The 26,432-nt window shown below is 39.4% G+C and overlaps 2 protein-coding genes across 2 annotated transcripts in view; one reads left to right on the top strand and one right to left on the bottom strand.

Annotated features, from left to right (window-relative positions):
• Positions 1 to 15,736, top strand: part of LOC121511090 (metal transporter CNNM1) — a 41,837-nt gene extending 26,101 nt beyond the window's left edge. Inside the window, exons 6-10 of the mRNA XM_041789622.1 lie at positions 5,139 to 5,284; positions 5,719 to 5,956; positions 9,889 to 9,993; positions 10,962 to 11,063; positions 13,433 to 15,736. Of these exons, the coding sequence (XP_041645556.1) occupies positions 5,139 to 5,284; positions 5,719 to 5,956; positions 9,889 to 9,993; positions 10,962 to 11,063; positions 13,433 to 13,524 (683 nt within the window). The 3' untranslated portion in view covers positions 13,525 to 15,736. The remainder of the gene's footprint in view (positions 1 to 5,138; positions 5,285 to 5,718; positions 5,957 to 9,888; positions 9,994 to 10,961; positions 11,064 to 13,432) is intronic.
• Positions 15,737 to 17,798: 2,062 nt separating this feature from the next.
• got1 (glutamic-oxaloacetic transaminase 1, soluble) lies at positions 17,799 to 25,557 on the bottom strand. Its single transcript, XM_041788725.1, has 9 exons — positions 25,363 to 25,557; positions 22,257 to 22,438; positions 22,055 to 22,178; positions 21,643 to 21,755; positions 20,994 to 21,098; positions 20,733 to 20,883; positions 19,909 to 20,074; positions 19,677 to 19,819; positions 17,799 to 18,881 (listed from the first exon to the last, which is right to left on the bottom strand). Exons 1-9 carry the CDS (start codon positions 25,469 to 25,471, stop codon positions 18,742 to 18,744), a joined length of 1,233 nt encoding a protein of 410 aa, XP_041644659.1. The 5' UTR covers positions 25,472 to 25,557; the 3' UTR covers positions 17,799 to 18,741.
• Positions 25,558 to 26,432: the final 875 nt, after the last annotated feature.

Genomic DNA, 26,432 nt, shown 5'->3' with positions numbered 1-26,432 from the left:
GGAGGTTGTGTGCATGATTTGCATGTGTGATGTTAAGGATGAGCTTAAAATGAATTGAAAGACTTCCTTAAATGTTTAAAATCCGTTCTCAGGACATTACAGAATCCAGTATTACATCTCAAAAGCACTGCATTTACTTCCCTTTTTGTACTTGCTGTCTTTTTGACACATTGCTTTACATTTGGAGCTGACAGAAACAGCAATTCTCCCTTCTTGGCACTTCGGTACAGAATAAGAGGAGAAAAATTAGTATGGTGGTTAGCACTGACTTAAGCAGGGGTAACATGAAGATTGTGTGCACACAAACAACGGATCATCTTGTCTTATAATATCTAACTTGATAATATATAATTAAAAACAAAAAGATAGTCAAGTTTTAGTAGGACAAATGAGGATTAGGAGGGTAGAGTAGTAGATAGAAATGCAATTTATTGCAGTTAGGTAAGGTTTTAGTAATGCACGTTTGTGCTCATCCAAAGATGCCTTTACAATTATCAGAATATTCTGTAACAGCACTGACAATTCACCCCTTTTTTCCCTTAAAATTATCATTTCAGTCACCATTTAGTCATCCGTATTCTGTACTGTTTTTAAAAGCATCAATTTAGTAAGTAATCAACATAAAATAACTTACTTTCAGGAATAATGGTCTAGCTGAGTGAGTATTCTGTCTTTTGCCCTGGTTTTTTCTATTAATGTGATTGTGCCCCCCCCCCCCCCCTTTTTTTTGTTAAGCATTTTGCAACTCATCTTGAACCTTCTGTTTATGGGAGTAGAGGGTCTACATTACAAAATGCACACATTCAAAAGATCTGTAATTGTATTAGATATACAGTGCATTTAGAACATATTCAGACCCCAATCATGTTTTCAATTTTTCTTATGTTGCTGCCTGATGCTACAGTAAAAATACACATTTATTCTCATGAATCTGCAATCAGTGCCCTAACATGACAAAGGGAAAACAGAATTGTAGAATTTTTGCAAATTAATTAAAAATAAAAATTGAATCATAACATTGACATAAGTTTAGAGGGTCTGAATAATTTCTGAATGCACTGTACAACTCTTGTCCCTACTTACTAATTGCTTAACTTTGTAAATATTATAAACATGAATATGCACCCACTGGGGGAGTTATGACAGCAAGGCTAAATAAAAACAGTGCACACCATCTTTTACTGCTAACAAATCATGACAAATATTGTGAGAGGCTTCCAGGTAAACATTAAGCTAACAATGAATCTACACTAGATGTCACAACTACTAAAGCAAACACAAGTAGGTGTGATGAGTCATAACTCGCCTGTAGCTTCATCTGTATAACAGTGGATAATGAAGAGAGCCACACTTCCTTCTTTTGCCACATCCTACCACTGAAGAAGAGGTTTCTCTACCTCAGTAAAGACTAAACACAGATTAAAGCTAGACAATTAGAATGAACGTAGAGTGTCAGTGTCACAGCTGCACCCTTAACTTGAGGAGATCTGCAGCACAAATCAACCCACACTAAGTCACTGAATTAAACTGCAGGACTGAAAAGAACATTTTCATAATTTCTTGATTTATAGGGAATTATTTATCTTAAATGAGTCTGATATAAAAAGAAACATCTCTACAAAGACTGTTGTTATATCTTAGAAAAGGGGTGTCCAAACTATTTCTACAGAGGGCCACATACAGAACTATATAAGGTTGGTGGGGCCACTTTCATATTCCTCGCCATGAGGATTTTAAAGTTAGTAAGAATAATCCAATGTAAGTTGATACATGTTTAGTGACTGAGTACGCCTAAATGGCTAATTAATGGCTGACAGGGCAAATAGACAGTCAAGTTCAGGAATTTGGGGAGCCAGTCAGATTTCAGGGGGCCCTGTTTGGCCCTGGCTACCACTGGCTCTGCCCATGAAATGATACTGATGCTGATATTTGCTGCGATAATCTATCAGGACATTGTTTATCAAGATACCTTCATGTCAAAATGTTTGTTTACAGAACTGGCATGGTAGCACTGCCTTGTGCTGAAACTAAAAAGTACAATAAAGTTAAGCACAAGCCTCATGTTTTGATATGGGCCATATTTCATTTTATTTCTAGAATTTGCAGCGGGCCAATCAAAAATGGGCTGCGGGCCGCATTTGGCCCCTGGGCCATAGTTTGGACACCCCTGTCTTAGAAGTATCACGTTTATTGCTTCCTTTGTAAAAGCCTGTTATTTTCCCTGTTTTTACAAACTTAAGTTTCTATTCTGTGCTTTTGATAAGTATTTAGCAAAGAGCGTGCCTGACAGTGTGTTTAGTGTGGATGTATAGGTCTATGTGCTGATGTATATTATGGCAGGTTGACCATTTCATCTACCTAAGAGGGGCTCAACACAAATCACTTGGAGTCTCTAACATAACATCTGACATTATCCAGCTTTGAATGTATATCTCCCTTAACAGTCCAGCAGGTATAAACTGGATTGCACCAAGGTACATTAGAAAGAAATTAGCCAAAAAATGTCTCTAATGTAGCAAATATCGATTTACAAAACAGAAAACACTCTGCACTTAAATCCTGCAGGCGTGTAGGAGAGTTATGTGTTCACCAAAACTGCAAGAAACTCCCACATACAGTGGGACTTCCAGAAATATACTTACTGGCAACATTTTGGTATCCGACCTTCATCAGTTATCAGTTAAACTGGGCAGGAGGTACTGTAATAAGACATGGCTACAATCAGATCTCTGTTTCCCACAGAATGACACTGGACTTTGATGGTAAAGATGGCCATCCTGCTCAACCTCGGTCTTTATGTTTATTTGTTTATGTTCCTGCTGTTTGGACAATGTTCATGCCTATTGCTGATGAGGTAGCATTTAAAAAAGCATCATGGCTAGGAGGAGGTTGGGGGTTGTGAGAAGCTGCAGAAAAATGCTAAAACAACAGCATCGTGTTTAACATTGCACTTTAAACAGTGCATTTACAGAAGGGATCTATGTGCAGGTATCTCTGTAGAGCATGTAGATGGTAATTATAAACACACTAAAATGTGAGGCAAATATTCTTGGATGGATATAAATATACCTGGATGGTTTACTGAAGTATAGTCTATGCCAGAATTTCTCAGCTTTTCTCTAAGTACCCATCCAAAATTTGAAAAACTAAACAAAAACCCTTAAGTAACCCCAGTCGAAATGTATTAATAAAAACAAACATCCTACAGCACAATGGCTGCCATATTGCACACACAAAGTGTTGTTATGAAATAGATTAATGCCTTTACAACACCTCATGACTGTTGCTTATCATTAAGGTGAGCCTGGGATAATGCATACAGCCGACCTATTCTTGCAGGGATGGATCAGAGGTCGACACAGAGCTCCTGAACCTCATCTGCCAAACCAAAAAAAGAGAAATACTGCATGGTGGGGGCCTGTTTAGCTCACTGGTTAGAGCAGGCACCCATATACAGAGATGATAGTCCTCAACACACTGGTCATGGGACCTGTCCTCTGCGCTGTTTGGTGCATGTGTCCCTGCTCTCCCTCCCTATATTTTCTGTTTCTCTTCAGCTGTCCTATCTAAACAAAGCCATAGCACCCCAAAAATTATCTTAAAAAACACTGCCTGATTCTTGTGCAGTGTATGCTGACCAAGCCACTTCATTTGCTGACCCCAACATGGCATAATTTTAGTAAAAAGGCATATGAGACTTGGGGATAGCTAAAGCTCTGCATACTGTATGCATAATAATTCTAGATAAAACTGACTGCACTTTGAAGGCACCTCTGACAATGCCAGAAGGCACCCCAGGGTGCCACAGCACCCCAGTTGAGACAGGCCAGTCTATGCTATGTGAGGAAACACTGAATCTAAATCAATTTATAAACTAATCTCAGCTTTCAATCCTGACTGGGACTTTACTCACCCGAAAGCTACCTCAAGTTCAAAAGGTAACTGTGAAGGTTTTTTTTTTTTTTTTTTTTTTACAAATGTCTTAATGGGCTTTTGTGCTTTTATTGAGATATGACTGTGGATAGAGATGGAAACTGGAGAGAGAGAGAGAATGGGTAATAATGTGGGAAAGCAGCCACAGGCTGGATTTTGAACTCAGGCCGCTCTCCTCAAGGACAACAGCCTCTGTAATTGGAGCACATGGACATTGCCACTAGGCTACCAGAGTATGATTTTAAGTTAAATGGACACGAAAGGTCCCAAAAAGTTAAATTACAAACCAAAACAGAAACTTTACAGCAGATCAAAAGTCCAAAAATAATCAGTTAGACTAAGACTTTATTGTTCCCAAAGGGAAATTCCTTTTCACAGCACTGCATCCATCTGACAAACAAATGAAGACACAGAACACAAACCACACAGTAGAAAGCAAACAATACCGGACACTAATCACACTCTAGCCTGTCCAGCCATGTCTTTTTTTTTTTCAGGGCAGCAGGGATCAAGCTCTTCCCAGAGCAAACCCTCCTGCACATAAGTGATCTTTATCTTCAACCAGAGGACAGAGGGGTGAGGAGGAAATTTAGTGGATGTGTGGTGTTCTGTTCTGGCGCCGCAATGCGTGTAATGGTCATATTGTTCACATCTGTTAAATTGGGTGTGGGGAGACCAATTATTTCTGCAGCTGTAATGGTACAGTAAGATGCGTGAGTTTAGCTTTGTTTTTGACAGACAACATAGTATAGAAATGAGTAATACCATTTTGTCAACCCCAGTCAAGGACAAGTCCTCTCAATGATGATATGATGATAAGTCAAAAATGCACAGCTGTGGCAGGTCAGGAGTGGAAGAACATTACATGGAAATAGAAAAATCTGGGGGCACAGATGGCCCGGTGGTTAGGTTGCACCCCATGTACGCGAGCGGCCCAAGTTCAATTCTTGCCTGTGGCACCTTTCCCCCACTCTCTTATCCCTGTTTCAGATTCTATCCACTGTCCTCCTCTATCAATAAAGACACCAAAGGCCCAAAAATATACCTGGGAAAAAAAGAAATAGAAAAATATGTTTTTAATAAGTGTATTTTGAATCAGGATATGATCGCCACCATCTAGGCTGATCAAAAGCATGTTGAATCAATGAAGGACGATTTATGAAAAAAAAAATGCAACTACAAGTGTTTTCTTCTTTTCTGTTCAGGTCAGAGGTATAGTTCCAGAGCTAGTGGTCTCAACCAATCAGATTCCTTACTAAGTGGAGGCAGCGTAGGTCAGCTCTCTACAGGAGGAGGGGCCTACTTACCGGACTACTCGGTCCGCCAGCTCACAGACCTGCAGATTATCAAGGTTTGTAACAGAAATGTCTGCAAATACAACAGACATCATCATTATTATGAAGTCAACTTAATGTATAACTTCCTGCACACTGGCTATAAAAAATGAAGCACAAGCAAACCAGCAATTGCACTTAAACCCCTCCATTTAATCTCCAAAATTCCCCGAAAATGCAGACTCTTCCTCTGCTGCGGCGTATGCCTTTGATATGTCCTAATCCCTGATTCTGACGGAACACAGACATCCTGCTCGCTCTCCCTCCATGCACCCTCTCTCCTTTAATCACTGGGGATAATTGTGCTCCATTTTATCCATGAATATTGTAGCATTTAATAGTTGTTTTCCTCTTATATTTCACTTGTCCACCTCTACAGTTTCTCACCGACTAAAATAAGCACATTCTGAAATAACACTGATGATAGCCTTTGTTTTTTGTGTCCCCAAAGATCACCAGAAATCATTACCAGAACGCCCTCACAGCCACCAGGATGGACAGCTCCCCTCAGACTCCAGACCCCATGGATCCCAAAGGACGGCCTCCGATCCCAGAGGCTCGCTCGCACAGCATTGCCCTCCCCCTCACGCACACACACACTCGCCTGGGACTGGCACGCCTTGCACATCTCCATCCCCACGGTGGCCTTCGCAACACGTCCCAGCTTAATGAGAGAAACAGAATCGTTCGTAAGTAAATGAAATACTATTAAACACCATGTTGACTTCAGAAACTATAGAAGCTTTAAGAGGAGATGCATCCATACAATCTGGTTTTATTTGTTTTAATGTGATAAGCAAGCAGCAGTCTCTAGTATTTACTCAGTGGAGAAGTGCAAAAGTCACACACAAATCCCTTTAAAAAAAACATTTCCCCCTTAAATAAACATGTTTACAGCCTGGTTTAAATTTGTTCTGAATAGCTCATTTCTTGATTGCTGTAGAGGGAAAAAATTTCCAGCTAAAGTAATTTTTTTTTTTAATTTTATGAAGGATAGTTATGCATAATCAGGGTGTGACTTAAGGCCCGCCTCAGTTCCACCTCTTAGGTAAAAACTAGATGGACCAAAAGTTAGGTTAAGTTAGAGTTTCCAATATGACAACCACCATTGATGGGCCTCAGAACTGCTCCAGAAACCAAAACATGATGTCACTGAGACCATGTCCATGCTTATAAACAGTTTGTGGTAAAAGAGTGAATTTCTGGCTGTTTTCTCAAGATCTTGTCTAATTGATCTAATTATTTCAGTATAACAACACTGGATTAGCCAAGATGAAAACATGAGTACTGAGAAAATGACTCCTTACCAGACAACCAGCGTTATTGTTCTAAAATAATTGCCAAGGCTAGTTGATTTTTTTTTACCACATTTCAGCATCAAGGCAATTCAAAGTGCTTCACACAAGAGATCAAAAACAAAATGACAAAGGGAGAAAAACACAACAGAAATATTTTTTAAAAGTGATTAAAACAGCCGATAAAACCCACAAAAGATAAAGAAAAGATCACAACATGATATCCAAGGTGGATTTCTCGTCTCCTCCCTGCTTCTTGACCCTGTCTCAATTCAGTGGTTCAGGACTCACTGAGATGTAATTATTCTCTTAAAAAATCTTTCACAGAGATTTGTTTTTATTCCCAGGTAATAAAAGCCTTATGGTGCATTAACACTCAGCTCCACTATTGACAACAGATAACTGTCCCAAACTCAATTTATAAAAGAATTTCTGCATTAACAGCCTTGTCAAAGAGTGGTGGATAACTGCCTTTACACCAATGTTCAGGAATGAGAGAAACACACGGGCATCAAGTTTAGTGATTGCAAGTCAGAGTGACAATGCAGAGTTTTAGTTCAAATAGAAAATTCAAGAAGTGATAAAATGTTTTAGTCAAAGGCAGCAGGGAACTGGAACTTCAACCTTGACTTAAAAGAGCTCAGATGTTCAGCAGACCTGATGTTTTCTGGGAGTTTGTTCCAGATATAAGGAGCATAGAAACTGAACGATGCTGACTCAGTGCTTTAAAAGCTATCAGGAGTATTTTAAAGTCTGTTCTTTGAGACAGGATGCTAGTGTAAAGACTTTAGCACAGCACTGATATGATCCACTGTCTTTGTCTTTGTGAGGACTTGAGCAGCAGCTATCTGAATCAGCTGCAGCTGTCTGATTAACTTTTTAGGCAGACCATTAACGATACGGTTACAGTAGTCAACTCCACTAAAGATAAATGCGAGTTTTTCAAGATCCTGCTCAGAAATTATTATTAAATCGAAGTAGACTTAAATGTATGGATGTGTATCTTATTAAGGCTTCTGTGACGATCTATGGTTAAATAACACAGTTATATAATAACACAGTTATTTATCCATGGTTTGTTGGCATAAATACTAACAGCATTAGATATTTAATTAGACAGTCCTTAGAAAATTACTGAACTATAATTCAAAATCCATAATTTGTGACGGTGATTTTCATGTCAAATATGGCAAATAGATATGAACCATTTTCACCATCTGCAACTGGTGGGTCCGGACCCAAAAATGAGTCACAAAACCATTTCCAGTGGGTTGCAGATGTTTGCCTAGGAAAAAATATGTGGCAAAAAGTCTATAATGTGCTTTTATGTCTCCATCTCTTTGTTCCATCACATCTTTAGTTCCAAGTCTGTATTTTCACATAAATAATGATAGTGTGCTTAATTGATAGCTTATTCATAAGTAGCAGGTCTAATTCTATGAGGGTGGAAATTCATTTTAAATTTCTGTACACTCAGTAGCTCATAAACAGGCTCTCTCTTTCTGTCCTCTCTTATTAAAGTAAGCATAGATCACCCTGGTGAACAAAGTCTGCTTCATTATCTTAAATATTTAAGATAAACATCTTGAGTAAGTCCTTGAAATGCACAGAATACTGTATAAAAAGGGGACGTAGTTTAAGCCAAGCGAGATTTATATATAGTTCGAACCAATACTGTAATCCTGGCAACGTGCATAATTGAATGGATCAGTAAATACCTTTTTTCCCCAATCAGTCAATCAATCAGTGCTTGTATAGTGTCAATTCATAACCAAAGTTGTCTCAAGACACTTTACAAAGAGGGCAGGTCTAAACTGTACTCTTTGTTGTGGCCTATTATATTAAAGACCAGCGTTAATCACCATGAGCACAGCACTACCAGTATTTAGCCCCGTTATGGTGGCAACAAAAACTTTCTCTTAAGGGGCAGGAATCTCAAGCAGACTAGACTCATGCTGACAACCCTCTGCCAAAGCTGTGCTGGGGTTAAAAAAGGTTAGAAGGAGGGGTCGTGGTAGGAGAAAAGCAGGAAGAGGAGAGGGACAGGAGAAACAACAAAACAACAAATACAAGATAAATGTATGGCTGTTGTGGCCATAAACCCATTTACTAATAAACATTTTCATGTGACAGCAGTGGGTCAGGTCATGTTGAATACATCCATGATGATGACAGATGTGCATGGCATATCTTGCATGTTGCACAGATCTGCAAGGTTAACTTCAGTGAGTGCATCGCCTTTAATCTCAGATGCACCCTTAATCATTTTGTTGTCCAACCAGGTCTGATCAGTTTGTTGGTTGGGTTACTTAGTTATCTACAAAGGTGAAAACGAAATCAGTTACTCATCACTGCTTTAAAAAGATTTAAAAACAATGTAATATTTCCCCTGCTCACAGTTGCAACAATCAGTTTTGCTTTTGCACTCACTCCTTTTTGTTCAATAACAACACCATATCCCTGAAATGTAAATGATGATGGTGAGCCCTCTGCAAAGGGCTTAATTTGAATTTCACTGGTGAGGATTTCTATTGAAGCAGAAGAAAAAAAGGTTCAAACCATTAGACACAATGACCGGAGTGCTTTGTGGGGTTAGGGCCAAAACCTCTATGAAAGAAGCAATGAATGATTTATTTGAATTTATTTCACCTTTATTTAGTGATTGAAACCTGCTCTGGGATATCAGCAACAGAGGTTTAACAAAAACAAAGTCATACTGTTGGTGTAAGAAGAAATAAAAATCAGATAAGATCAGATGTTTCATGCTTTGTTGGCCAACAACAACCTTAAATAAAAGTAAAGATCAGATAACCAAGAGTCAAATATCTGTTAAACAATTTTACAGGTTGTAAGGGTCTCTCAATAATTGTACTATTTTTATTGATAAAGAATGAATCCTTTGAGTCTTAAACCCTATCATGACTCATCCATAAAACTGGTGCAAACACAACATCAACCAATCTGTACTGGTTTCAAGGCTTAAAGGATTTCTCACACGCCATCTGTCTCACACTGTATGTAACACGCAACAGAGTTTGTGTGTGTTTTCGTCATTAAGAAAAATCTACAGACAGATGGCTCTGTTGGTCATCAATAAAAGAGATTTAACCAATTAAGACTCCTTTTCTGGTTAAAGCTCATCTTTAGTTTTATTTAACTGTAATCTGTCACCACTGTCATATTTAGCTTCTTACTGGCTCTTCAGTGTCGATGACTGATTAATGAGTTCTCTATCTACCTCTGTAGGCAGAGCTACAGACCAGCTGATGTCCTGTGACTGATGCAGTGGTTACAAAACAGATTTGTGTCTGCCTCTCTCTCTACAGGCAGTAAATCTGATGGGCAGAGAAGTCCCAACGACACTGTGTTCCTCCGCATGGATGAGATTCCCTACATCCACGAGGACCGGACGGATAGTTATGGAGAGAATGGTGAGTACTGCCCTAAGCACCATCAGGTCGTCTCCACAAAGTTAGCACAGTACAAAGAACTGCTCCAAGACTAGAAATTTCTAAGATTTTCCTGTTAAAGTTGAGGATAGATGCTTGTGAAGACTAAAGTGGTTCACAAAGCCTCTCAGCCCTTAAGCGAGCTCCTACAGTCTGGTAGCAGTGAGGAGGTTTTCAGAAGCTTAAGCTGAGGAGAAAGATGCATAAATGTGCATGGGAAAAAAGTATTTCAGTGCACTTCTTCAGTGCAAAATGAGGGGTGTGTGGTGGGTCTCACTGCTGATAGAACTATCAGCACTAAGAGGCTACTGTGCAAGTGGGGATGTTTCTTCAAATATTTTGCAGACTGTTCACTGTCAAATGTGCCTTACAAACTAGTCAACACAGATTTTCATTCATAAAACAGTGATCATTATTACACAATATCTGACTAGACTGAATGATTGAGCTGATATAGTCTATGTCCACCACCGAGGATGTAAACTTTATTTTCTCTTGTTTGAAGCAACAATTACAGTTTCAGAAAAAGGACAGGGCAATCCCCGCCTCCCTCTCACAAATTTAAAAGTTTCTTCCCTTGCTCAGAGTTACTCTGAGAATGCTTCTAAGTCAGTCATACACCAGGACTGCTTGACAGAAATTTTAAAGCCGAGTCTATGATAAATTCAATTGCACATCTTTGTGTTTCAGGCCATGCAGGGAACCAATGCTCCTGATTTTGTTTTTTAACTAGTTTTGTATCAAAGTTGAAAATCCAGGTATTGTGACAAGACTTTTCTAGAAAAACTTAAAGGAAAATAAATCATAGAGAACTATGCTGAAAGGGACTGCTTTATGAAATGATTGGCAAAGAAATTCCTTTTACAGCCTGTATGACTTCACATCACTGTTAGTGTTAACTACATTTTGCTTCATCCCCTTCATCTTTTATCATCTGTCTTCACCTTCAGATGTGCCTATTGAGTCTCTGCCGTCCACATCGCCCTTCATCAGCTCGCGCTCTCTGTCCAGCTCTGAGGAGAACATTGGAAAGCGGCTGCTGCGTAAACTGAGTGAGTGAACCATTTAGCCCACACACACTGTCAGACGTGCCCAAACTTTTGTGTCAGACATTCAGAGGAGCACTGCAGTGTTTCTTAGCAACAGGTGATGTGTCACATTCCTCACTGCAGCCTCCTCCTTCCTGCAGAGCTGCAGCTGTCCACTGTGCCACTGATACAAAATGACTCATTTTCTTTTATTGACTCTTTTTATTTCATTTATTTAGGAGTGGATGAAACTGCACTGTCTGGAATCTCTGGTGTTGTTTGTGGTCAGGGCTATTGTCAGGTAGTTTTAAAATGGTTTTGTTGACAGCACTGGCATAAAGAGGTAAGAAAATAACCTCTGTGGTTTTTAAGTGCACCTTTCTAGCTTCGCTTGGTTCAGGCCTTGTTTCTTTGTGACCAATTTGTAGAAGAGTAGAATGTAGCAGAACCTCACAGGGACATCAGCCTCAATAATTAGTAGCTACAGCTAAGGAAAGGTTGCAAGAAGGACATAAAACAAAGAACAAAACTTAACTTCCATTAAGGCTGTTGTGTATTGTGTTGTTTGGATTGATTCATTGTGATAAGAAAAGAAAAAAAAAATGCCACATTAAGGCCTCAGGACTGCTGCCAGGGACTTTGGGACCTGTGAAAAAAATAAAAATATCTAAGACTGAAACAAAATTAACTCAACCCCTGGTCAGTCATGGACCCTTAGACTCATCCTAACTTTTCTCCCCAGTACAGCGCCCTGCTAAGGATAAAACTCTACCCCTGAATACAACTGAAATTTGATACAAATATGGACTATTTAAATCTATTTGACAGAAAAATATACTGAAAAACCTACAATCAAAGCTAGGGTTCAAGAATTTTTTCTTTTCTTTGCTATCTGACACTTTTTTAAAGACAAAATGTGCACCTTTTTATGTGTAACTACACAACTTCAATGATCACTTTATTAAGTATACTTGTTTCACTGCTCATTGACACAAATATCTAACCAGCCAATCACATGGCAGTAACCAGTTAAAAGCATACTAGTACAGACATGGTCAAAACGATCTGCTGAAGTTCAAACTGAGCATCAGAGTGGAGAAGAGAGGTGATTTAAGTAACTTTGACTGTGCCATGGTTGTTGGTGCCAGACGGGCTTGTCTGGTGCCATCTGGGATTTTCACACACAAGCATCTCTGAGAATGGAAAGAAAAAGAGAAAATGTCCAGTTAGTTGGGCCAAAATGTCTTGTTGTTGTCAGAAGTTGGAAGAGAATGACGAGACTGATTTGAGCTGAAATAAAATCAAGAATAATAAGAGTATCCCTGAATACACAGTCTTAAAGCAGATGGGCTACAGCAGCAGAAGACCACCCTGGGTGTCACTCCTGTCAGCTAAGAACAGGAGTCCTGGTTGTGCCAAACTACTTCCATCTGAGAATTATGGAGTCCACTGTGCTCTTGGGAAGAATTTCAGCACAACACAATTTTTTGTAGCCTCCCCCAGATCTGTGGCTTGCAACAGTCCTGTCTCTGAGCTCTGCGGGCAGCTCCTTTGACCTCATGGCTTGGTTTTTACTCAGCTATGCATTGCCAGCTGTGAGGCCTTCTATAGAGAGGTGTGTGCCTTTCAAAATCATGTCCAATCAATTTAATTTACCAAAGGTGGACTCCAACCAAGGTGTCGAACTATCTCAGTTAAGACATGGATAAATTTGCAAAAAAAAGAAAAACCAAAATTCAGTTTTTGCTTTGTCATGATGGGGTACTGAGTGTAGATTCATGAAGATGATATTGATTTTTTTAACTGTAGCACAAGGCTGCAGCATAACACAATTTTAAAAAGTGAAGGGGGTCCGAATACTTTCTGAATGCACTGTACATTAACTCACCCAACCCTTACATATACAAGGCTTTATCATTAATTCTATTTCCAGTAGGTATTTTGATTTGAAAATTAACATCATGTTTAATAAATGTTCTACAGTTAAATGTGTTTTGGAAGTGGCTGAGTCTCCCTCTGCTGGTCATAAAAAATAATGCAGGTTTGAGCACTTGCACATCCCCTTTCAATAAACCAGAGGTTATTTTGTATGTGCATAAAGGTTTTACAGTAAAGGAAATAAAGAGATGAAAAGGGTGAGATAAGAGGAATGCAGCTACAGTTTCATGCAGACATTTTAACCTTCATTTAACCCCTCTGTTTATAAACTTCTTTATTTTATATTATACTTAAATATTTTTTAAACTTGAGTTTTTCTATATTTGAATTTTATTTCATGTAAATAATTTGTGTGCTTCTTGATTATAGATGTACCAAAGACATTTCACTATGCACTGCCATGTATTCAGCAATCATTTATATCAGACAATTTCCGCACATTCTTCTGTTTCCAGGTAACAAGAGAAGGAAAAAGTCTCGAGATGAAGAGAAAAGTCTGGAAGAGCGTTCAGAGGAAAGTTCAGAGCATTTACCAGCCGCCAGCTAGCACAGTGAGCCTGAGGAGGAAGGATGAAACACCTTCTCCCTCTTTTATCTTCCACTGGTTTTCCTCTCTAAACAACAACCCCATCGTAAACTCTCTCCTCGCTCTGCCACCACTCCCACAGGAGACTGAGCCATCATATCTGCTGTACACTCTGTCCCTCCTCTGCCTAACTTCACTCCCTCAAAGTGACGCTACAACAGGGACAGATCTGAAAAGACAAACTTGATTGGACAAATCTAGACAACACAGTTTTGGATTTATCCAGCCTTACACTGGACTCTGTGGACCTCACATGTTTTATATTAGCATGTGTTAGCATTTTATGGTAGCTTTAGCCATGTTGCTAACATTTAAGCATGTCATTTTAGCCATAGCGTGTTAAAGCAGCATTGCTTGTGCTTCTTGTGACTCTTAACATGAAACCCAGCAAGATCCTTAGATAATGTCTGAGCCATTTGATTTTATTTAAATCCAGCAGCCGTATTTAATACTTATTTCTTAAGATGAAGCAGTTCCTACATTCTGAAAAGGATTTTTGCACAGGGAACCGTCTTAATGGTGCCATAATGGTGCCACCTACTGCCACACAATCTGACACACTCACCATCATTTAAGACTAGGGATGCACCAACGGAAAAAAATCACAGCTGACACTGATTCAAATGTTAAAAACAACTTGGCAATGTAGCAGGTTAATATTATCAAAAGGTTAGCAGAGTTTCAGGATGTAACAATACCATGCAGTACCATCGAAATCCAGTATGAAAGTATGCTGTGACTCTAGCCAGTGATGTCTTGTAGCATCATCTGAAGTGGGCTTTTGGGAACAAGTTGCTAACTAGCTAACAGGCTGTAACGAGTCATATATGAATCAACTTGATATAAAACACAGTCAGAAGAGTAGGTTGGATGTAAAGTAGAACATTTTTAAATGCATTCTTACATTGAAGTAAATAGTTAGAAGGTAAAATTAGATAAATCAGGTTAGGAACATCTGAATGGTTGAACAAGTTAGTTCAACTTAGCTAATTTGACCATTCTTTCGTATTTTTGGTGAAATATTTTTCAAAATATGCTACATTTCTTGCAGGCCAACTTCAAGTCCTGTTTTTTTCCAGTCAGTTTCAGGACACTTCTAATCCTGCTCTAGTCCCATGGAATACGTGTCCTGTCCCAGAACACATATTCCATGGTGAAAAGTTGACAAGATGATCCCCTCCCTCATGGCTGCAGGTAATTTCTATCAAGTTTCTATCTGTAAAGATGCCTCCTAGTTTTGAGCACCAGGAGACTTCATCCAACATTTACAGAAATATGGACATCAGTTGCATACGTAAGTGGAAACTAGGGGTAAAGCTCCTGTGAGGAACATTTAATTGGTGTTGATCTGGTGCCCCCTATCAGCAACATGGTACACCTTATCTCTTCCTGTACTTGCTTAAGTAATCTCCCTCCTCTCTTTCAACAAACAATTGTTTCACTCCTCAAGGATTTTTAATGTGCAGAGCAGCGTTGATCACCTCATCTGACACCTACGCTGCAGTACCAGTCTGAGGCATTAAGAATAAGGATATAGAAATAATCAGTCTTAACGCAGATGATCTTCTCTGCTTAAGAAGCTCACAAAGAGACATCAGTTTAAATTTCAGTCTGTTTTATAAACACAAAGAAAACTCCTAACAGGAGCTTTTAAATGATGCAAAGCAATGGACATATGCTAACAACTCTAATTATTTAATGCCAAAATTTTTACCAATAGGTTGATATTTCTTAACTGCTGATATACTGGTGCATCCCTAGCTAGGACTAAAATCCACCAGACAAGAGCACAATTTTTACACTGGATTTAGAAGAACACAATCATAGAAAAAGCCATAAATTAATCCTCAGCTTGAATCACGAGTTACTGTAAACACTGACCTCTGAAATTTCAGAGCTGTGCACAATTTTACAAACACCTGTGCTAGAATGACTGACAATTCTTACCTGTTTTTATATAAAAGTGTCAGATTGACCAAAAGTAATACAAAGAAGCAATATAAGTCATCCTACATGCTGTTAATGTCTTGAAGTTATCATCACATACATGCATACAGACTGAAACCTACCTGTCTTTCCATCAAACATCTCATCCTTGTACCTGTTTTGACACAGTTTTCACTTCTTAGGAAACAATCAGCAACCCATACCAACATCTTACAATCAGTGAGCATCAAAGCCTTTTCTATATAAAGAACATCTCTCACAGGGTCAGTCACTAAAGCTGCATACACCAATTACAAATAAGCTAGGGGTTTTCGGGGTGGGGGGGGGTCTAGGGATACAAATGGATATTATGAGGAAAAGTAGTTGCTACTTGCATGTTTGTTTATGCTGCTATTGCTGTAGAATCATCCCCTGTAAAAGCCCTGATTCTCCATATGCATGCTTACGTAAAAGGATGCATGAATAGAATGATACCAGTCTGCAGAGGTGCAACGTGTAGCAACTGTAGAGATCAAAAAGAACCTTTATAAAGGCAGAAGCGCAGAGTTTTAGCATCTAAAGCTAGGAAACAGATACAATAAACACAAGAGCAAAGCTGCCATTTGCATTAAAGGCAGTTTTATGTTTTAAATTTGAATAATAAGGCACAAGAGGAATAATAGCATCACTGAATCTATAAAGAAGGTAGAGGATGCCATAGATGCTGCTGACTGACAGAGGATTTAAAGCCATTCTGCTAAAGATATGTATACAAATGCAATAAAGAAGTAATGATATGTTTAATTTAAGATGGAAGCGCAGCTCAGGTTGGATTCAGTCGATCTGCTCTGGGAAAAGCTGACAGTTATTGAAGAGATTTGAAAGAGGAAAGCAATATGTCGCACACTGACGTCAAGCCACCACCTCCCTTCAAACACGCACACACAGGTGGTGTTTGGGGACACTGATATAATTCATTCTGCCTGCTAAGGCTACAGGAGTACAAAGGATAGTGCACTGCTAAGCTTTTCACATTGACCCCTCTGTGTACACAGAACATGCTGCGGGAAGTCTTTTGATGTGACAACTGACTGTGAGCACGAGGATGTGTGTGAATCAGAAACCCTCAGTTTTGAGGGAGTTGGTAAACACTGATTTATATTTATAGGAGTTATTATACAAAGTGTTTGGAATTAAAGGAAAAGTTGCATTTTGTAGTTTAATATTCAGATTATGACAAAAGCTATCCAAAGATATGAGACAGCTTATATGTTCCACACAAGGGATGATTGAATTATGAATAAATAGATTCAACAATATTCCTTGTCTGCTGTGTTCTATTCTATTATCATTGTTTATTTCAGACCAGTGAAAAGTGTGGCTGCTGCCTTTAAATTGACTGACCTAATTCAACAGGTCTGGTCGATTGGTGCTAGTAGTCTCGCAATTAGTGAAATGTGGATCAGCTGAGTGTAGTAAATGTGTCTTCAGTGTATAAAGACACCTGTGGCAGGAAGGTCCAGTCATTGTTTGACAAGTATTCCTGGCTACCATTACACCATGAGGACAAAAGAACACTCCAAGCAACTCAGAAAAAAGGTTATAGTATACGTCAGAGGATGGATACAACAAACATTTCCAAGGCACTGAACATCCCCCGGACTTCAGTGAAATCCATCAAGGAATGGAAGGAATATGGCACATGTGCAAATCTGCCTAGATCAGGCCGTCCTCTCAAACTGATTGACCGTGCAAGAAGGAGAGTAGTGAGAGAGGCTGCCAAGACACCTACGACTACTCTGAAGGAGTTTCAAGTTTCAGCAGCAGAGATGGAAGAGACTCTGCGTACAACAACTGTTGCCCAGGTTCTTCACCAGTCAAAGCTTTATGGGAGAGTGGCAAAGAGAGAGCCACTGTTGAAGAAAACTCAGATTAAATCTCAACTAGAGTTCACCAAAAGGCATGTGAGAGATTTCATGGTCAAGTGGAAGATAGTTTTTGGATGAAATGATTAGGTTTCAGAGGTCATAGATCAAATGTTGAGGTCATTGCACATAATGTTTATCCTTTGCTTGTCAACACAATATCAGGAAAGCTCTGAGTTTTTTTTTTTTCCAAACTCTGCACAAATATCCAATCTGACTCAAGAAATTTGAAACACTTTGGAGGTATAAGTCAAAAAACGTCCCTTACCCACCAATGTACTTTCACTGTCTGGTTCCTGTATCCAGAGGCATAAAAACTACAGGGAGTAGTTTTAATGCTTAATGATTAGTATACAGAATTATAAATACGACAACAATACAATCTTAGTGCTAAAAGTTCTTTATTGGAGAAGTTATTCGAAGGTCCAGTGAGGAAATGTTGGCTGAATAGTACACCTTTTTAATTGGTCTACAATAGCAAACTGGTTGATCATTAGTGTGTTTGTGCTATAGGCATGTAGGTCTTACATAACAGTGCTCTAGTTCTGCAGACAGACTTTAGCTGTGCAAACTCAACATTCATTTCATCAGTAGGAGCTGGACAGAAGCAGAAAAATCCCAACATTCAGACAGATTTCTCTGTGGTCACGACACCAGCCTGGACAGTTTAGAGTCATTATTGCTCCATTAAAACAAATTCAAAATGAGGTAATTAGTATAAAGCCTTTATGGCTGAAGACAGCATCATTATTAAATTACAGGGTTAAAAATATCTTCCTGAGATCACTTATTTCTTGTTCTAATTGCATCAAATGCTAAACATAATACTGACACATTACTCCTGATAGAGGCATAAATATGTTTATATTTAATAAAACTGCCTCCTCTTATTAATGACTAAATAAAAATGGAAAATTAAAATGTGTTATTAACACTTGGAATGGACAAGTCATAGCAGCATAACAGTAAACGATGTCCTCAGACGGTGGAGCCACAGATGTAACCCCCTCAAAGAGTGTGATAATGACACATTCACACCACACCGCATGTATAAATTCAGTGATGTCACACTACAAGTACAGACCAACATTAAAAAACTGTCGGACAAATTACAAACATAATCACTTAAAGGAATACTGCAGATATTTGATGTCTTTCCAGGAGCTGGAAGAAAAGATAAATACCATAGAAACAGGTCCAGGAGGTGTTAAGCCTCACTTAGAACAAACACTGAAATGAGGAAGGAAAAGCTGAACACCTTCCCTGGAATCAGGTGGCTCAGAGCAGAGGAGGATGAAGTGCATAGAACTGTGGGTAGTGTAGTTTTCTACTGGACTCTAGTGACAGCCTCATGGATGGACTCAGCTATGTAGTCGATGTTCCTTGAGGTCACACCGCACATGTTGATGCGACCGCTGGCCATTAAATAGATGTGTTTCTCCTTCACCATGTACTCCACTTGTTTGGCTGCAGGGAACACAGCAGAAAAATATGTTAAAATATTTTCAGTTTAATAGGAAGTTTTTCTGTTGAAGAGATAACATGCTGGAATTACTTAGTAAATGCATGTGTTGGGTTTTTAAGCGCTGTGATGGTCATAGTCTTAGTTAAATCTACAACTTACCCATCTATACCAAAGTCAAACCACTTAAGCAGGCACCAGAATAAGTCATATGGTGAAACCCAATATATGAGAAGCGTTTTTAATATATTTTCTAATCGAAAAGTGGCCTTTGTCCAAAATACAAGCGTGAATAATACAGCTGTATGAAATGGTGAGAGTGCTTTATTATGGCATTCACTGTCATACAGCAGTAATGTTATTTTAAGGGAAATATATCCCCACATTTACCCCAGCAGCAACATGGACCAGGCTGGCATAGTCTTACATTAGGAGCAAAGGGGTGGTCTGTAAGTAAGTTAATAGTGAAGGTGGGCAGCATGACTTGCTGTCTGCGGGTCCATATTGGACAACCATCACCACATACTGAGGGGCTCATCTACTGTGAGAACTCTACATGTTGAAAAAGATGGTAGAAAAGCTGCATAGGGACTGTTTATTGTGGACTTTGCTGAACATAATGAAATAGTCACACAGGAAGGCAGTATTAAACTTTTCCCTCTGGGAGACCTCCAAAAACAGACCTCATCTTATATGCCAGTGCAACTTATAATTTCGACTTTACAGAAATTGTTTCTGCAGGGATGTGTAAGAGTGACTGATATGCAGATTGTGTGTTGATATACAGCCTTTGTACTCACAGTTAAGGCCTGTGAAGCTGAACATGCCAATCTGATCTGTGATGTGTTCCCAGGTCCCAGGTGTCCCCAAAGCTTGGAGCTTTGCTTTCAGCTGAGCCCTCATCAACAAGACCCTGTCAGCCATGGTCTTCACATTGTCCTTCCTTGAGTCAGATCAAAGAGAGAATCTCTTTACATCCAAAAACAGAATCATTTGTAGCATTTTATTTGAGTAGGGACATTTGGTACTGACCATTCAGCGAAGAGCTCAGGTGAATTCAGAGTGATGGCAACGATGCGAGCTCCCTGGGTTGGCGGGTTTGACCAGGTGGTCCTGACAATCTTCTCCATCTGGGACAGAACACGCTTCAGGTTGTCAGCATCACGAGCCACGATGGTCAAGTTGCCCACACGCTCATCTGACCAGACAAAAATACACCAGTTAAAAAATAAAAAAATAACCTGATGGAGGCAACAAGAACATATCATTAACCTGTCTAAACCATAGACTGTATATTAAGATAGACAGGGCAGCAGCATGAGAAAGAAGCCAAAATATTTAGAGCCCCCATGCTGTCTTGCTGACTGCAATACAGGTCATAGATTCTGCCTCCTCTGTGTTAACAGATGGCACAACATATCCATATCTGTAAACAGGGTACTTTGGCTTCACTTTTGTACAACAGAAGTAGACACGGGCATGTTGTCCCTATAAATATACAGTCATTGGTGTAAAACTGCCTTACCACAAGCGCAAAAGTTCAGCATCAGCACAATTTTTGCCATGTTGAGGAGAATCTGTAAATGTCTATTGATGTCAGACTTACTCAGCCTGATAAGTTTTTTTTTTTTTTTTTTAAATTTATTTCATATCCAACCTTGCCTAAAAAGCAACAGTTTTCCTCGGGTTTTCTTCGCACAATAGTCAAATTTAAAGACATATCCTTTATATCTCTGTTCAACAGAGGTCAGTCCATGCCCTTTGTTGCTGTCGTTGTGATTAAGGACAACACAAAAACAATGTCACTCTTTATCGTGGTCATGTGACAACTGCAAACATGCCCTGGGGTTACTCACTGTAGAGGCCAAAGTTCTTGGAGAACGACTGTGCACAGAACATTTCAAAGCCCATGGAGACGAAGTAACGAACCGCCCAAGCATCTTTATCCAGACTGCCTGAGGCGAATCCCTGATAAGCCGAGTCAAAGAACACAAACAGCTTCCTCCTCTGGGAAAGAAACAGGAGAAAAGATCAAACAATCACCACAATTCTGTTTATGCTGGCATGTCTGTTATCAGTGAAACGATGTTTCTGAATCATGCACATGTGTGTCATACCATCATAACTTCAGCGATCATTTTCCATTGCTCCTGTGTGGGGTCTGTGCCAGTTGGGTTATGGGCACAGGCATGCAGGACAAAAATGGAGTGTTCTGGACAACTCTGCAGGAAAGAGAAAGAAGAAGAAGCAGAAGGACTGTTAACTGAGAATGACACAAGTGTAGGTGGTGGTATGTGTGTATGGTTTGAAAACCCACCAAGAAGAAGAAAAAAGAGGCAACTATGCTAGCCATTCATGTTGACATTTGTTTATGCTCCATGTGGACAATGGAATACATCCTGCAGGCAACAATGGATGCTTTCTTTTTATGCCAACAAGACTCCTATTTCCACATCTATTGTGCAGCTTGGAAGAAAATCGGTCAGCACTGCATGGATATATTTTTTAAGGAGACATTTAGATTGGCTTTGTAGCTCTACTTGCTGATGAGCATCCTATGCTCAGGCATAACTGCATTCACATCTTCCACATACTTTTGAATCATGCCCAAGACCACCTCTTTAAATGGACTTAGGGACAGTGATCAAGCATGGGAAACTTGTATTCACACAGATCCAATGAACCTGACATTGAGGTCAAGTGTGCTTGGACCCGGCCCACCTAAAAAAAAAAGTCGTACAAGAGTTCATATCAAATGCTGCTTACCTCCAAATCACCAAGGAAGCCAGCCAAATCGAGCCCTCTCTTCTCTGCATCCCAGTACTTGTATGGACGGACGTCCTCAAAGCCAGCATTGGCAAATACAGCATTGTGATTCTCTGAAACAAACAAAGAAACTCTGATAACACTCACCCTATCATATTGGTTGAACTGACTCCAGATAAAAGAGCATGTATTGTTTTATTGAAAGCTTCTCACATAAGAACTGATAACAAACCAAGACCAATGATAAGGCGTGAGAGTCATTAATAAAATGCACTGGCAGACTCAGTCTAAAGTCTACAGTGAGGCTATAGGAGTCTATGTTATAGACTCAAAGATCATAGTCCTTTTATGAGCTGGTAGGTAGGAAGCATACTGCCACACATAGCTGATTAATGCATATGTATATACATACCCCAGGTAGGTGCAGAAACATAGACAGGTGTTTTGGTGTTGTTATTGCCATTGTAAAAACGCCTCAGAAACTCTGCACCCATCTTCAAAGCACCAGTACCACCCAGACACTGAACCGCTCCCACCTGTAAGTGAAAGAAAGATGTTAATTTTGACACCAATACAGCAGAAAATAACAAAATATGATGTTTACCATGACTGACCCTGTTTTGCTGGATGGCTGGACTGTCTTCTCCCAGTGCGATCTTTGAGGCTGATGATCTGAACTCAGGCAGACCCAGGATAGGCAGGTACTCATGATTAAGCCTGTCATCATGCACAATGATCTTTTCCACCTTTTTCACAACCGGTAAAACCCATGGTTTGCCTTCATCTGTTCGGTAAGCTGAAAGGGACAAACCAAGGAATATTATGCAAAGAAAATAACAGATTTGTTATACTTGACATGATCACATATGAGCTTTTAGATGTTGTCTTTCTTTTTTAACATATGAAACGAGTTATCGGCGATATAACAGAAAAATAATCCTATATGAGGCATCAGTTTGCCTAGTAGTTAGTCTGCACACTCACATGTAGGGGCTGGTGTCCTTGAAGCAGGTAGCCCTGTTTCAACCAACCTTTGGCTCCTTTACACAAGTCATTACCACTGTTCTCTCCCCAGTTTCCACCTCTATCCACTTTCCCTTGCAAATAAAAGCTCAAACCTTTAACCTTCAAAAGGAGTTTTACATAACAGCACATATGGTTGCCATAATGATGATGCCTGTAAAAATCAAACTGTTTTAATACACTGTCAAAGAATAGGTTTCTTCGGGGCGCAGGTGGCCTAGCGTTTTAAGGCGCACCCCATGTACGCAGACGGCCCAGGTTCGAATCTGGCCTGAGGCCCTTTACCGCACGTCTCTCCCCTGCTTCTGTTTTGAATAGAGATGCAAGGAGTGTGAAAAGAAGGGCAGTTACCAGACAGATGTTTAAAATAGTAATCAGCCAATTGCCAGTACTAATACCAATGTTTTTTACATCACTTCTTTGGATTTAATACCAGCATTTTCTCTCGTGATTAAGCATGAAAACAGAGCAGAGTTTGCCCAACAGTTGACTTCTTGTTGCTAGTATTAGTGATTCAGTTGTTAAGTATGCCAGTTTCTAGTATCAAATTGATGGGACGCAGCAGATAAAAATGGCAAAGGGCTGATATTTGTCGAAAGAGCCAATATATCGATGTAAAATCAACGCATTAGTGCATCCCCACTTATAAACTAGCCTGGAGAACGCAAACAGACATGTACCAGTGACCATGGGACGATCGAGTCAGGGTTATCATTAAAGACTTTCTCTTTTATCTATTGAGTGTTTCAGCTTCACGAACTTTGTGTCATCACCTGATAAGAGCTAAAGTATACAAAAGCCTCTTTTAAGAGCAGAGAATATTCACCTATCTTTGTGACCTATTTAAAAGACTACAGCTTAAATGTAATCATTTTTAAGTCCAATAAAGGCAAGACACAGAAAATAGCTGTTTTAGGGCTGATAAAACCAAGGTTGTTGGTTGTCTTTGTCATATGTCATAAAGGCAGTGCAATTTTTGTCTTAGTCAGTTTTTATGATTTTACAACAGCCTTTTCAATGATACCTTCCTTTTTTTTACTAGGGACTGATTTTGATTTATTAAATCCAGACATTCTTTTATCTATTTTCTTTAAATTTGATCTGTTGTTTTCAACGGTGTACTTACTGAGCATATATTTGTTCCAGTATTTGGTACTTTGAGCTGCATGTTTGTAAGAAAAAAAAGGTGCTATCTTGATAAGGTGAGTTGAGGTGTATCATTGATTACACTTTCTTTTTCAGATACATTTTTGGGCATGATCAATGCCTTTACTGTAAACATAGCAGTAGATACTATTGGAAACTAGAGTGGGAGAGGAGATCCAGGCTGGATTTGATCCCAGCCATCTGCAACAAGGACAACAGCCTCTGTACATGGGACATCAGCTATAACCCCTGGGCTACTGGCACCCCAGGTACTGATTATTCTGTCTACTGGTTTAAAGATAAAGGTAAAAAGTAAAGCACTGAAATATGCAGATCAAAAGCCTTTAATAGCCCAGAGCGATATCTTTTCATATCCACAAGAATCCTGATATAATCATGTAAGACAAAGACACATTTTCTGCAGATTAAATATAAAATAACCACCAGTTTCACCACTATTTGGATATCTTAAGCATTCCTTGGCCTACATTTCCCAGCTCCCCCTTGTGACTGACCATCTGCAGCACTGTGTCTTGCAGAAAAGCAGGGGATTACAAGCCCTCAGTCTGCTGTACTAATCATGAGACTCCTGAAGCCTCGTCCTGTTACTACACAGAGCTAAGCTATGTTTCCAACACTTCCTTTGCAATGTCAGCAGCAAGGATTACTACTTTTAATGAGATTAACACTCCAAACAGTCGTACAGAGGACTGAAATGTGCCATTTTGCTCTCTTTGGGAGAGAAGCAGGAGTGAGCTGTGCATATTTAAAACCCTGCAAGGAGCTGGTTCTTGTTGCATGCAGGAGCAGTAATCCTATCTAGCGAGAGGTTATTGTGCACAGTTGCAACAAGAGAGGGAAAGCAGAGAGGACAGGGGCAGAGATGATTCAACTAAATGTGCAGGGCTATTATATAATATGATACGCTATCAACAAAGCTGCAATCAGTGGTCGGTGGGGCACGATTGAACTGCAAAGAACATGGGCAGCTGAATCAATCCGGCTTTATTTACCCTGAACTAGAAAAAGATCAAATCAATTACAATTAGTCATCCAGACCTTTTCTATGTCAGTAAGACAGTAACAGTAAATGATGCAGTAATAATAATCTAGAACACAAGAAATGTTAGCTAAATATGCTCATAATACCTAGATAACAAATGTTATAGGTGTAAAATGTGATCTTGCAAACTAGGCCAAAAGACTAGCATTAAAAGTAATGCTAAAATTTTATTGAAACTTTAAATTAAACTCACATATTTTGTTTCTTTGTAAATACTTTGAGGTCAATATATTAAGCAGCTGCTACACTACTTGAGCAAGTTGCACAGTGACAAATATGGACAAATTCCTACCAGGTTACAAGTTCTTTAGGGTCTACATTTTGATCTAACTCCAACTAAACCTAGTTGCTTCTATTTAGCCTCTAGCCTCTAGCAAGGCTAAGGTTAGCTGGGCTCATAGCTGCCTGGTTGCTCCAGGATACGTTTCTATGACTATTACAATGGCAGACTACAGCAGTGTAATGCAGAGTTAATGCTGACAGCTTACCTCCCACTCCAAGGTTTACTTTATCAGGAAACTGGTCGTTGTTGAAGTCCTGCGTTAGCTTGAAGACAGCAACAGGAGCTGCTTGTGGGACCTCACAAAACACCGACATAGTTGCTAACGTTACCGGAGAGACCGCACCGGGCAACAGGGACGGATAACGGGATGAAAGAGGAGTTTTTTCACCTTCAACTTGGATTTGGAGAGCGTAAAGTGGGAGTGAGCGGATTATCCAATAGAAATGAGGTTATATGTGCCAAACCAATCCCAGCACTGATCCCGGTGAGGCCAAAGTTCAAGATAACGCCGCACACTCAGTGCTGACCAATGAACGCCTCTGTACCATGAGAGACGAATGTCACAACAACTATGTGTGGGTGGTTCAGGATTTACATGCAAGTGCTCGGATGTGCCACTAGATGGTGCCAGAACACTGTTGATTAAACAGTACTGAGAGTTTGTACCTGAATAGTCATGGCAAGAACTGACTGAAATTACTGATGGTATGAGTTTGTTTCTACATTTAAAGATGAATAAAGACAGATTTAAATCTGTATCAGTTAATACATAGATATATTTCTATAAATATAGCTTATTTTATGTAGATTTATAGATTACTGGATGTAGACAAACTGGGCGTCATGCAGCACAAAACCACCATATAAACCAGTGGTTCTCATCTGGTCTAGCCTTTGGACTCGCCAGACTCATTAATGACAAATTGTGACCCAAATTTTCTAAAAATGTCAACAATTGTCTAGCTATCTAATTTATGGTGACCACTTTTCAACTCTAAAAGGGGGGCTTTCACAAAACCACATATATGAGCCCATGATATATATATATTTTTTTGGCAGCACATTTTTTGACACCACACAAAGTGCCACAGCAGATGAAATAGCATCTTCAAAAATCAAACAAAACTTTAAAGAGTGTGATTAATTAACACCAGTAAAACTTACTAAAGAGCTGTATTAGCAATAGAAGTCACAGTAGTAATTGTAGTAGTAGATGCAGTCGTAGCGGTTATCATTGTAGAAGTTGTCAAAGTAGTAGGTGTATTAGCAGCTGCA

This window comes from Cheilinus undulatus, linkage group 6 (assembly GCF_018320785.1).
Source record: "Cheilinus undulatus linkage group 6, ASM1832078v1, whole genome shotgun sequence".
In the NCBI taxonomy this organism is placed as follows: Eukaryota; Metazoa; Chordata; class Actinopteri; order Labriformes; family Labridae; genus Cheilinus; species Cheilinus undulatus.
This window is presented reverse-complemented; position numbering and strand designations above follow the sequence as displayed.

Excerpts from the sequence above, each read along its gene's own strand:
- got1 (XM_041788725.1), bottom strand. The coding sequence starts at position 25,471 with ATGTCGGTGTTTTGTGAGGTCCCACAAGCAGCTCCTGTTGCTGTCTTC. Across the intron at positions 21,099-21,642 it reads GCTTCCTTGGTGATTTGGAG|AGTTGTCCAGAACACTCCAT; the intron begins GTAAGCAGCATT and ends TCTTTCCTGCAG. Across the intron at positions 20,075-20,732 it reads CAAGAACTTTGGCCTCTACA|ATGAGCGTGTGGGCAACTTG; the intron begins GTGAGTAACCCC and ends TTGTCTGGTCAG.